At 38.1% G+C, this 12,716-nt stretch overlaps 1 protein-coding gene across 2 annotated transcripts in view; it reads left to right on the top strand.

Annotated features, from left to right (window-relative positions):
• The window catches only part of micall2a (mical-like 2a), a 12,971-nt gene extending 711 nt beyond the window's left edge, over nucleotides 1–12,260 (top strand). The window contains exons 1-17 of one of the 2 annotated variants that reach the window (XM_012919431.4): nucleotides 74–112; nucleotides 1,207–1,526; nucleotides 2,019–2,160; nucleotides 2,320–2,486; nucleotides 2,698–2,828; nucleotides 2,922–3,446; nucleotides 3,563–3,747; nucleotides 4,929–4,983; nucleotides 5,407–5,606; nucleotides 6,340–6,447; nucleotides 6,646–6,710; nucleotides 6,890–7,013; nucleotides 9,781–9,883; nucleotides 10,480–10,553; nucleotides 10,631–10,745; nucleotides 10,856–10,902; nucleotides 10,983–12,260. In XM_012919431.4, coding sequence (XP_012774885.2) covers nucleotides 2,076–2,160; nucleotides 2,320–2,486; nucleotides 2,698–2,828; nucleotides 2,922–3,446; nucleotides 3,563–3,747; nucleotides 4,929–4,983; nucleotides 5,407–5,606; nucleotides 6,340–6,447; nucleotides 6,646–6,710; nucleotides 6,890–7,013; nucleotides 9,781–9,883; nucleotides 10,480–10,553; nucleotides 10,631–10,745; nucleotides 10,856–10,902; nucleotides 10,983–11,062 — 2,064 coding nt within the window. In that variant the 5' untranslated portion in view covers nucleotides 74–112; nucleotides 1,207–1,526; nucleotides 2,019–2,075 and the 3' untranslated portion in view covers nucleotides 11,063–12,260. Of the gene's footprint in view, nucleotides 1–63; nucleotides 113–1,206; nucleotides 1,527–2,018; nucleotides 2,161–2,319; nucleotides 2,487–2,697; nucleotides 2,829–2,921; nucleotides 3,447–3,562; nucleotides 3,748–4,928; nucleotides 4,984–5,406; nucleotides 5,607–6,339; nucleotides 6,448–6,645; nucleotides 6,711–6,889; nucleotides 7,014–9,780; nucleotides 9,884–10,479; nucleotides 10,554–10,630; nucleotides 10,746–10,855; nucleotides 10,903–10,982 lie in introns of those variants that run through there. The other variant, XM_014408097.4, reaches the window with a different exon arrangement.
• The last annotated feature ends 456 nt before the right edge of the window (nucleotides 12,261–12,716 follow it).

Genomic DNA, 12,716 nt, shown 5'->3' with positions numbered 1-12,716 from the left:
AAAAGAGCTATTCTGGGTAGTTGAGGTAACTTCTCTGTGTTCATTGTATTCCTGTTTTCCCAGAGACTATGACTCACTCAGAAAGGAGGATGTGTTTGAGAACAACAGACTGGTAAGATGTCAAGATGTTCAGCCTTCGTCTTACTGAGAGGAGCAGACTTCATACACAAACTGCAAAATCTGATGTAGCAGAAAACATCCACTTCATTAACCCCAGACATGATGGGCCACGCAGCAACACGCTGTTTGTTCTTGCCTTGGCATCTATGCAGCAGATTGGACAAATATTTAGCTGTTTCAATTTTCACAGCACAGCAGATTAAGCAAAAGCCATATCTCTCTACTAATTTTAGACTCCTGTCAAACTCAACCTTTCTCAATCTTTGCTCTTGCTCTGTCCGTTTGAACTCATCTATTCGGTTAACCCCTGCGTGACATGAGCAGCACAGCTGGGACCTCTCCATTATTTAGTTTTCTAACCTCTTGCCGGCTTCCTCTGAGGGTTACAGGCCCTGCAGTAAGTGTGCTACAGTACGCGCTCCGTACGACTTCCTTGTTGTTTTCGATCATCTTGGCTGTGTCAGCAGCAAACCTGACCTCAGGGGAGAGGCTCTCAAGTCTATTCATTTTGAATGAGGCTTTACTGTTGTCTGCCACTCGGTCCTTATGGTGACTGTTCTCTTGAAGACACTGCTGATGCATACATCTTGAATGGTATATGAGAACAAAACAATTTGTGGGCAAAGAGCTGTGTGTTTGGTCAAGGTTAAGTTTGATACACTGCTGAAGATGCTCCCTCTACTGAAACATGAGAGAGCACCTGGTAATTCACACCCTTTCTATATTTCATGAATGGTGTCACGCTTCTTACAGGTAGGGCTGGATGATAAATTGGATTTTAATTTCAGGTACAATCTAGCATGAAATTGCTTCTTAGAATTCATTTTCACCATAAAGCTCTAATTTTGTTTTGTGTTAGAAATAAAGCACACCCCTTTACCTGACAGTGGTGTGTTTTTACACTCTAAAAGCCTAAGCTATTTAGTTCAGCTCAAGCCACGTGGACAGAAAGCAAGCCTTTTGTTCAACAAGACCTATCGAGAGAAGTAATTGAAGGAAGGATTCTGTAGGAGAACATGGTCATTGGAAACCGATTTTTTATTTTTTTTATTTATTTTTTTTTATCCCAGCTGCCTTTATTTCCAGGGTCTTTAACATGGTCTGCAATGGAGGAGTTGGCCTATGCTCCTCCTCCTGTTGCCAGCAGCGGAGGTCTTCTGATGTTTATGAGTTCCCTGGGCCTCTTGTTGCCCTTATCTGAACCCACAGACGTCTCACAGTGGAGGCCAGCAGAGCAACCGGTTGCTTCATAGTCAAAAACATCCACTATTCTGTACCTATGGGCCCAACTCCTGATTGAACACCCATTTTCCCTATCTCCGATACTCTGTTATTTATTTTTATATTACTGGAGGTTTAGGAAAATCCACCATGTACAGGGATAGGGGGTGGTGGTGGGGTTAAAGGTGAGTAAATTCTATATATTTTAATTTAATAAATAACCATGTTAGACTTTTTTTTTTCCTCCCCATGAGCTGAAATTTGTGGTTTTGTCCACTTAAACTCCTCAGTATCCCCTTCTTTTTATATATGCCCACTTGCTATTCCGTAAGGCTTTTCTTTAAATTTAATGAGCATATCCAGGCTGATCCTAAACAATGCACTGATATCCCGCTCTTCCCATCCTCTTTCTTATCCCTACAAGCTCACAGGAAGTGTGCCATTCATTATAGAGCCCTTTCCAAACCTCCTAGGGTTGTGCCACAGAATACCGCCAGTCTATTTAAAGTAAATTGTATTGTGTGACATATTTACACATGCTGTAACTGTAGGAGGTAGCCCAGCCAATGCCATGTTTTTACATGGAAAAAGTGCTTTGGATATGCCTACTTTGTTTGTCATATTTAGTTGGAGTTGGGGGCTGTTGGTTAAACTTTGATTTATTTTTTTCTCTTAAGGCTTTTCAGATCGCAGAGGAGAAGCTGGGGATCCCAGCTTTGTTAGATGCAGAGGACATGGTGGCTTTAAGGATCCCAGACAGGCTGAGCATTCTTACCTACGTCTCCCAGTACTACAACTACTTCAAAGGACGGCCTCCCAGTGAGAATATGTCTGCTTTAAAAATCCCTAGCAACTGCATTTGAGTAGTTCATCCTCTTTAATTCTGAGCTTTTTCCTTGTATATTTCTTTTTTATGTACAGGCTGAGGTATTTTTTTCCCCCAACTCTTTGACACTAATGATGTTTTACTGTCTTCAGTGGGAGGTGTAAAAAGGCCAGCAGAGGGCTCCAAGGAGGAGCCATCGGAGAAAAAAAACCTCCCAGTGGTTGCCAAAAGCTTTGTATCTAAAACTGCCACTGAGAGTTGTTTACCTTCCACTCACACAGCTCAGACCTCACCCAAATTGGCAAGAGCTTCTACTCAGGTCAGTAGTCATGTCAAACGGCACGTCATCAGTCAGCTAAAATTAAGGCTGTGTGTTAAAACGTCTTTCTTTTACACACCTTTGCTTTTTAAAGGAATAATATTTAGGATTAAACATAGCATTTATTTTCAGTGGGTCACCAAAGGAATCCTAGGGGAAATGGGATACCTTTCTGGATAAATGTTTTCTCACTTTTGATTCTTTTTCACAGAAGGTAGTTTTGGCTGAAAACCCCAACAAAAACGGGACTCTCAATAGCAAATGTGTTTCATGCAAGGGCCATGTTCATCTTGTTCAGAGGCACTTTGTGGAAGGCAAGCTCTATCACAGAAGCTGTTTCAAGTAAGAATTTAATCTATATTCATAGATGCTTTTTCCCCCTGCACAGGGGCTTATTCCATTAATAATTTAATATTAATAAACTTCCACCACCAGGTGTGGCGAGTGCGCCAGCGTACTCCATGTAGGGGGTTACAAACCTGGGACGGATCCAGACACTTTTATCTGTAACTCCCACCAGAACACTTCCAAGACTTCCTCCTCTGAGGCTCTGATCAAAAATGGTCTCACCAGTTCAGCTGCGCGACCACTAAATGATGCCAGCCTAAAACGGCCTTCACCACACCCCCCTTCGGTGTTGTCAGCCCCACTGAATAATGTTTTGAAACCAGTTGCTCCTACTCCAACCTCCCAGTCCTGGACGGCCTCAGCCCAGAAGACACAGGCTGCCCGGCAGAAGTTTTTCCAGACTGTGCCACAAGTTACTGAAATCTCCAAAGTCAACAACAGGAAGCCAACAGAGCAATCAAGTGTTCAAGTAAGGCCAAAGGTCCCGACTGATGATGATGATGATGATCGAAAGAGCCAGTCGAGGGTAATGGTTGGAAAAAAACTAGCAGAGCAAAACTACAACAATAATAACAAACGCCCATTTACAATCCGATCGGCGGATGAGAGATGGTGAGCATTGCATTAATATACAATCTTTAGCCATGAATGCACTGTCCTTCTGAAGGAAACTTTCCCACAGTCTTTTTTTTTTTAAAGCTGATGGTGAGGGCTTTCTCTGTCCCCAGGTTTGGTGATGAGCCAAGTTTAGCTGACAGCTCTGCTTTGAAAAAGGATAAATGCAGCCAAGCCTCAGCAGGAAACTACGCAGGACAACCCTCCACCACTCAGGCAAACAATAAGGAATTGCCATGTCTAAAGGCCATCAATAAAGACAACACAGGGCCAACAACTGTACACAAAACCACCAAAGGCAAGCTTCACTAAATTCATTTTACTTGTGTCTGATCCATTATTTGACATCCAGCCAGCATCCACCCACCCCCACCATTCAGTCTGTCTCTCACATTCCTAGAAAACAAAGCCCTTTTGTCATTTTTGCCCTATTTATAAAACCAGTGCATCTCGCATGCTGATAGCTGACATTTTAATTCCTGTCTCACACTAATGAACTTTCATAGTTGAACTGTCATTCTCCTGGGATGGATGTGCATGCACGGGTGTCACATTCTGACTGTCGGTGGGTTTGTAGACAGAAATACAATTACTGGTGGGTCTATTGAGAATGGTTTTTCAGTCACTTTTACTTTTAGCATTGATGGAAGTTTTCCAGACATGGAAATGAAGTCTGTTTCTTACTAATATTAACCATATGTTGACTGGACATTACGCCAAGGTCAGTGATTAAAGCATCATTTTGTTCTTGTGTGCAGATGAGAATGTGGAGCGCAATCATTTTATTGGAGTGCTGTGAATACCGGTACCTAGATAATGAAACCAGTAACTGTGCGCTTGACAGCTGTTTAGACGAGTGTGACACACAAGTCGAGGGAAGTTTTTTTTTTTTTTTTTTTTTGTTTATTGTGTACAATAACTTGGAAGTGCCGCGAGTGTGCACGTCACTGACAAAGCAGATGTCTCATAAGCTGCAATGCGCCATCTTCTCTCGTTCTAAAAGTTTTAAAACGGTAGTTACACAAGATTATAAGGTGAAGTGTAATGACGGATTTACCATTGTGCTTTTTATTCGCCAAGGTTAATGCAGAGTTAGACGTTTGTGATCATTGCGATTCGTGTTATTGTTGTCAGCAAGATTATGAAAAAGACTGCCAAGTGAGATGCTGGGAAACTTGGTGGCGATGTCGATCACAGGCACAAGAACCACCTCTGAAATTTTGAAACGCTTTCTTTGAATTGAGGAAAGTATCGTTGATCTTTGTGGAGGAATGCCCTTCTGCTTCAGCAAGAAAAAATGAATCGTTGGAATCAACATCATTTTATTCACGGTTGTTTCAGCTGTTTATCAAGCAAGTCCTTTCTTAAATGCAGTGATATGCCGTTATAGTTTTCCCATCTAAGTATTCATGGTCTTTGGAGACTAGCAATAATGATCTTATTTTTCATTTTTGATTTTACTCTGTCGTTTCTCTGCAGATCCAGTATACCATGAGTGGCAAAGAAAACCTGTTAAAACCGAACTCGGGCTAAAGTAAGTATTTGCAGTTACTTGGCTGAAAGTTGAAAAGCTGCACAAGTGGACCAGAATGTCTTCAAAGACTTGCCTTGAAATACATCTGACCTATCAGATTATTTACTCTCCAGAACGCAGAATCATCTTCGTCCATCTCTTTTATTGCTGACTGGCTCAAAGTGGAGCCGCTAGTTCTATCCCCCATCTTAACAAGTCCCGAGGAGTGCAAGGCCTGAACTCCTGCTTTCCTACTCCTTAACACTAGATTTTCTCATTTCTAACCCCTGCTGATGATTCCTCAACTGTTTTCATCACCTTTTTAACATTTCAAAATTTAAGGTGAGGTTGTTACTCGTCTGACCTATTAGTACATTTCACCTGTGTCAGATTAATGCCTCTGTATTAAAATAATAAGTTCATTTCTTTGTTTATATCTTACAGAGATGCTGAACCTGAAGCTTTTACTGAAAATCATAAAGCTAAATTCATGTCCACACCTCCATCTAATGTCTCAATTAGTCCAACAAGGCTTCCTCTGGCTCAAACACCTGCAGCACCAGGAGTTAGCTTTGCTCTGTTTGATCCTGCGTGCTTTAGGGAAGTCAGTCCCCAGAAACCTCAGCCTGCCTCTGAAATCCTAGGTGAGAGGCTTCTTTGCATTATAATGAGAGACATTTGTCTGCTGATATATTAAATGAATTGAGTGTTTGATGTCAAAGTGAACCAGAACTAGCTTGCAAGGAACCTCTCTGTAAAGGTTTTGGTGACTCAAGCTGTTTTGTCTTGGCCATTTTCATGTTTAAATAACAAAGTTCAGTCATGTGTTAATGGAATCAATTAATACACACTGAGAGCAGCAATACCCAAGTAAAGCAAATGTATGTGTATTTTATTTTATTTATTTGGCTAACTTATTCAAGCTCTTGAAGAATCTAAAGCGACATAATGAAACTATGAAGTTGGTGGAAAATTTGCACTTTCATCTATTAAGATGGTAAAATAGATGTACTTTGAATTTGGGGGTAGGGTGATTGGGTTCTAACCAAAAATATTATCTATAATCTAGACTGTATGAGAAGTCGAGAGCATCAACACAAAGAATGAAATACATTCTTGGTGGTTTGTGTAAATTTTATGCCAGTTTTAGTTGGCTTATTTTAATGAAAACTATAAATGTGAACCTCATGGTTTTGCTTGAGGAAATGCTAAATGACTCACTCTAGCCAATGGGACCCATCCTGTGTATGCTCTGAACGTCCACAAAATTATACACACCCTATTGTATTAGTTCCCATATTAAACAAACAAAATGAAAACAAAATTTTGTGAACTCTGCACTTCTGCAGTGTTTAAGGCCTCTTCTCTTTATTTTAGATTTTAAATTTGGGAGTTGCTTGCCTGTGAAATCCTCACCCAGACTGCCAGCTGTGAAATCTATTAGCTCTTCAACTACTTTTCCAGCCAATCATGGAAATCCATCAGGTTGTTTCCCATCTTTTTAATAGCTATCAAAGCCAAATATACATGATTTCAGATTTCTTGTTGATTTCATATGAAAAGTGTATAAATACATTTAAAAAAAATTTATTTTACTGAAAACAGGTTAAGTCATATGTGACAATACTTTTCTAAAAAGCTGCCATGAAAGAACTATCTAATCCTATTTTATCTACCTCTTAGCTGCTAAAAAGGGAAAGTATTTGTCACCCACCAACGCCTCCAGGACTGAAATGAGGTCACCCTCTGTAAGTTCCCTCCATTAAGTCTCTTAAGAGATTAATTAACAGCTCTACAAATATGCTTTCATTACATTCCCAGCAAAAAATGGATGACCTTCTTTACATTAAAGTGGCCAAAGTCAGAATTTTCAAATTACGATAATCTTTACTTGACAGTGACTCTTAAATTCTCTGTTTTGCACCAGGTAAGGTCTTATCATATCCCAATGGAGCAGATTGAAAGGCAGCTGAATGATATTGAGACAAACTTGGCTCATTTGGAGAAGGAGGGTGTGGAGCTGGAACAGAAGCTTCGAAGCTGTGAGGAAGGTACGTTTTATGTCTTCCACTTCTCCTTTTTACTTGTAAAAACATACAAATATTAAACAATGCAATCAATAGTCCACTTTCAGACATGGTTCATGAGACATTTAGTAGCTGGCTTTTCACTCTTAACTCTGCAGCGTAGTTCCATATTATTTCTGAACAAGTGAGAGCAGTAGTGTGGTAATAAGCTGGATATGATAAGTTAAAGATATGGAAATGGCAAGTTACCACATCTTGATTACAAATGAATATCATGTGATATCTTACATTACTAATTACTTTAGTAATATTACACTGAAATTTTATAAGGGGCCAAAATCTAGGGGCAATACAATGAAAACATAGATGCCTTTGAGGCAAACCCAATTAATCATACAGTATATTGGTAATGATATCATAACTTGTTAGGAATACATATACGTTGCATCTGTGCATTTACATTTTTCATACAGTGATTTTTTTTTAAGTGGTAGTAACCTCATAATCATAAGGTTATTTTGGGTGATGCTTTACCATATCAGGATAGTATTATCATACTATGATGATGGGATTATGGGATCTAGCATTTCCCCTTATTCACAAGGTCACAATGCAAATATTATCTTTTTTCCTTCAATAATAATAATAATTATTATTTGTAAATATTATGTTTAATGTTGTGGCATATTGTCTATTGTAGTTTCTTATTTCTATGGTAATGTAAAAACCAGGAATCAGGGTTTCAAAATACTGATTTGTATCTAATTCCATGTTAATAACCTCTTAAAGCAAAAGCTACTACATCTTTCCATACAATCATCACATTGCTTGAAGTATGATTATCTGGAAACGTGAAGGATTTTCTGTGTAATAACAAGAAGTTTGAGCTGCAAGATGATTATACTAAATTTTATTGCGGTATCTCCTTTTTTATTTTATTTTATCCTATCCCATCTGTAACATCTATATCACTGAATATGACCAATTGTGACATCTGTATATGTGGATCGGACTAAGCTAGGTAATATTTAATACCTGGCCATTTCTGAACAAGAGGGGGGTTGGTAGACCCTTCACCGCTATGTTGGTTTGAATGAGGTAATATTCTAAAGCAAAATGTGTCTTGCAATAACCTTAAACTAAAATTTGACATCATATTTTTGTTTGAACTGCTGAATCACTCTGCTGCATTGGTGAGTTGTATCTTGGGTGCTTCACACATGTGCTCACCATCAGCTGAAGGTGTGTGTGTGTGTGTGTGTGTGTGTGTGTGTGTGTGTGTGACGTGCATGCCATTTCTATTAGTGTTTCAGTCAAATGAGGTGAGAGGCACAGCTAGCCAAGGGATGTTGCGTCTCCTTTGAGGTAGTAGGAGTAGGGGGCCTTATTGCTTTGCTCAAGGTCAAGATGACTTGGATATAGTAATAAATTTTTATATATATATTTATATGTGTGTATTCTGGTCAATTGCTTTTTTTTTTTTCTTTCTACATGCCACCCAGGAAGCCTGAGCATGTCAGTTGGCCAGAATTTAACATCATTTCCACACTACCTAGGAGATCATCTACTTCTCAACTGGAATTTGTTGGCATAAAAACTAAACCCTGGCACTCAGGTTCAGTTCAGAATCAAATCATGTTTGTTCTGGTAATGACAGGATGTGTGGGGCTCTGTCCTCTGTCTCTGCAGCTCGCTCTCTGTTGTAAATGTGACTTGACTGATTGGTCGCTAATTAGGATTAGCAAAATATTCAGCCTAAAATCAATTGATCCACCTACTCGGGTATGACTCGGTGAAGCAGCAAATTTAAGCACTGTTTCAGTGCATGTCGGAGTACTGTGGTGGACCAATACTGAAAAGTATACACCGTATCCTGAAAACCTTAAATATTGAATCATCTTTGATGGTAAATTGCATTGTTCCCTGCATCATGTATCCATAATTCATCCATTCTCACATTTTCTTTAAAATCTGGGTAATAATATAACTTCTCAGGGCTGAAAATGAAATTTTAAAATGCTTCTTTGTATATGTGTGGCCACCAGTTTAACCCCACATAATGAAAGCTTTGGAAAAATATAAGCAGTATTGTTGTGAATGATTTAATTAGTAATTCATTAATTTTTTTTTTTTTTTTACTGGATTGGTTTTTGAGTAAATTGCAAAAAGATGTTTGTCAACAAAACATTGTATTATATTCTAAAGTCGATGCCACAGGAATGATGACTGACAAACTATAAAGTGTCTATAGACAGGTTTTTTTGTAACATCATGTTCTGTGACATACATTTTGATATTATTAAAAAAAAAATAGATTCGGGTTTGGCAGGCTAAGCTCCATTTTAAGATTGTTGGCTGTGACATAGTGTCTTAATAAAGGTGACAGCGTGGTTCCAGGATGTGAGTCACTTCTTCTCTTAATAAAAATTGAGAACCACCTACCTGCATATGAGCCAAAATATCCTAACCCCCTTAATTTCTACTTAATGTTTTTCTTGCAAACAGTGAGGTTGAGTCTGCTCAAGTGGGGTATTTTTTTTTTATTTATTTATTTATTTATTTTAATTTTTATCTTTTTTAAGTTTGCTCTTGGAGTATATCAGTTAACATCAGAACAGCACAAAATATTTGGCTTACGTGAAATGATAAATGTTATGAGCTTGTTAAATAAACATCTAGTCAGTGATTATAATTGCTTGATTTACTACAATATATACACATCAGTGATTATAAAACTTTTTATTTTATCTTTTGAATAAATTCAGCTGAGTGCTACTAACTTGTTTTGCAGATGGAGAAGGTGACATCTTGATGGACCCACTGATGGTCGACTGGTTTAACCTCATTCGAAAAAAACAAATGTTCATTAGGAAAGAATCAGAGCTCATTTACATGTGAGTATTATTGAAGGATCGATGTAGATTGAGAATATTAAATGACCCTTTCTCCATTATTCAGGGAATTATTACTCATTTGGATAATATTTGTTTACACTAGAAAAGGCTTTTGAACAATATTCTTACTTTGACTTGACAGTTGGATTTCTCTTTATATAATAATAATAATGGATACTTTATTGATCCCCATGGGGAAATTACTTGTTTTTCTCTGCATTTGACCCATTCACTCAGTGAAGCAGTGGGCAGCCCACTAAGCAGGCGCCCGGGGAGCAGTGTGTAGGGACGGTACCTTGCTCAGGGGTACCTCAGGGTAGCCGTTAAGTGGATTCGAACCGCCGACCTTCCGATCATGGGGCGACCACTTTACCTACTGAGCTATCCCTGCCCCAATTTGATTATATTAATTCCAAACCTTATTTATTTTACCTGATACTTTCTTTAAAGATTTTTCCCTCATTGCTTGTACTTTTACTTGCATTTAACATTAGGACAAAAATCAAACTTAACTGAGAAACTCAAAATTTTTAGGATTGTTTAGAAGTTTTAGATATAATGTGAGTTTTGAATTAGTATTTGATGTTAAAACTCAGAGCCAGGACTCAAGAGCTGGAGCAGCAGCAGCCAGGTGTTGAGGGGGAACTTCGCAGGCTGCTCGAGAAGCCAGGTAAGCGCTCGGTCTCTTTGCCTGTCAGCATCTGTCTTACTTCTTTTTCCGAAATGCGGTTGTTAACATTGTCACAGATCATTTAAAGTCCAGAGAGGAACAACGGCAGGAGAAGAAACTAATGCAGAAATTGATGGAGATCGTGGATGGCAGAAACGCAATTGTGGATGGTCTCGACGAGGACAGGCTGAGGTAACATTATCAATCTTCTAATTAATTCTTAAGTACAATGCAGTTAATCTTAAAGATTGATGTGGTAAAAAGATATGACAGTGCTTAGTTTGATTTTTGGCTAATTTCAGGGAAGTGGAGGAAGATCAGCAGTTGAATAAAATGATGCAAAACCTTGGTAAGCAACATATAAAATGTCTTTTTTTTTCTGTTTCAATTTGATTTGAGTTGTTAATATACTGGTTTTGTTGAGAACAGGAGTGAAGAAAGCCAAAAATGAAAGGAAATCCTCAATCTCAAAACTGTTCAGGCGAAGAAGTAAAAGACGCTTTGAATGATCCTAAAGGGGATTATTTGATTTATTTATTTTTATTTTTTACTAAATTGTCATTATTTCTATTGTATTAATATTCCTTTTAAAAATTTAACTTTTTTTATGTATAATTTGTGCTCATGGGAAAGATAACAGAAGAGATCTCAAATTAGGAAGGATGTACCAAGCCATATTTTGTCTATACACCATTTGAAGAAAAAAAAGAAAAAAAAAATTGGTGCAAATGTTTTTGTTTAGAAAATCACTTTCAATTCTTGGTTTGTTGCTACTCCACTGTTGTTCCACTGTTAAGGTTGTTCGTATAGAAAATTCTCATTTTTCTGTTAATATAATTTCAGTCTCACTAAAGTAAAATGAATATCACATTTGGGGATATACTAATTTGTATAGATATATATATATATTCTTGGAATAAAGTAACCATTTTAAAATCGCACATGGTTTAAAATAAAAGCAGCGTCGAATCAACTGTCATAATGTCAAAATGATGAGGGAACACTGGCTCTTCCACATGTGAATAGGAGTGAGAAGGATAAATGTGTAATCCTTTGCCAGTCTTGAGTCAAAATGAAATTATTTCAGTATTTATTTAATAATGGATTTTAACAAATTTCCTGTAAGGATATTAGAGGGAGCCTTGACAATTAAGTTTGAATGGCTGTGGAGTGTAAAATGGGGAGCCACACATGTTGAACTGTTGGGCTGTAGTTCCTCTCTCAGACTGTACTGTAGGTGGCAGCCTGGGTATGCTGTATCACACGGCAAGAACTTGGAAATCCTATTTGCCACAGTACAGACAGTTAATTTCTTTGCTAATTTTATAAATGCTGCAAAAATGTTCAGCTGTGCTGATGCAATAATGTTATGTGAAAGAGGATTAGGAAGAGCAGTAGCTTATGGCTGGCAAAGGCTTATAAACTATAGGATGTATTGAGCTCTTTATCTTCAAACCTGGTTTAATTAAACATTACTCTTTACTAATATCTGCATCAGAATTGCTCCATACCTGAGCTATTAAAATGTTGAAATGACGTGCGAGGGCACTCATCTGTGAAAATGGCATTTGCTGTGTTTGTAAGGAATGCTCTGTAATGTTGCATTTTAGAAGTGTTATTGAAAGGTGTGTGTATGCGTTCTCCTATTTATAGTATTTTAAAACTTGAAATCTGTTGTCCAATAAATCCTTTGAAGATTAGAACGAACGAGAGGTTGAATTATTTACTCAATAACCGCCTCCTTCCATTTTAAATAGATCCCCAAACTTTTCATCTCTTCCCTCCCCATGTTACAAGCTTCACCAATGACTGTTGATACAATGACACTACCAAGATCAGACATTGCTTTCAGTAAGAAGCCAACAACACTGGAACTCCTTTGCATTAAAGCTGCGGAGCGATCACGGAGCAGCATCGATGTATGCCTTCATTAAAGCTTTTTAAAGACGGCATCAAGATAATTCACTGGCGTCAATATATCGCAGCTTCTTATAAACTACATATCGCTCATTTTGAGATGCATGAAATTGTGATCATGAACTTGGAACACAATCTTTCTAGCTGAGCACAGTTGAGGATGATATTGGTACAAAATGCCACGCGTGATGTGGGTGACATTCGAGACTGAATGTGTGATATTAGAGTTAATTAAAGCTTTGCGCC

The sequence above is a fragment of the Maylandia zebra genome, linkage group LG4, assembly GCF_041146795.1.
Source record: "Maylandia zebra isolate NMK-2024a linkage group LG4, Mzebra_GT3a, whole genome shotgun sequence".
NCBI lineage: Eukaryota > Metazoa > Chordata > Actinopteri > Cichliformes > Cichlidae > Maylandia > Maylandia zebra.
Note: the sequence above shows the minus strand (reverse complement) of the source record. Positions and strands in the feature narration are given on the sequence as shown.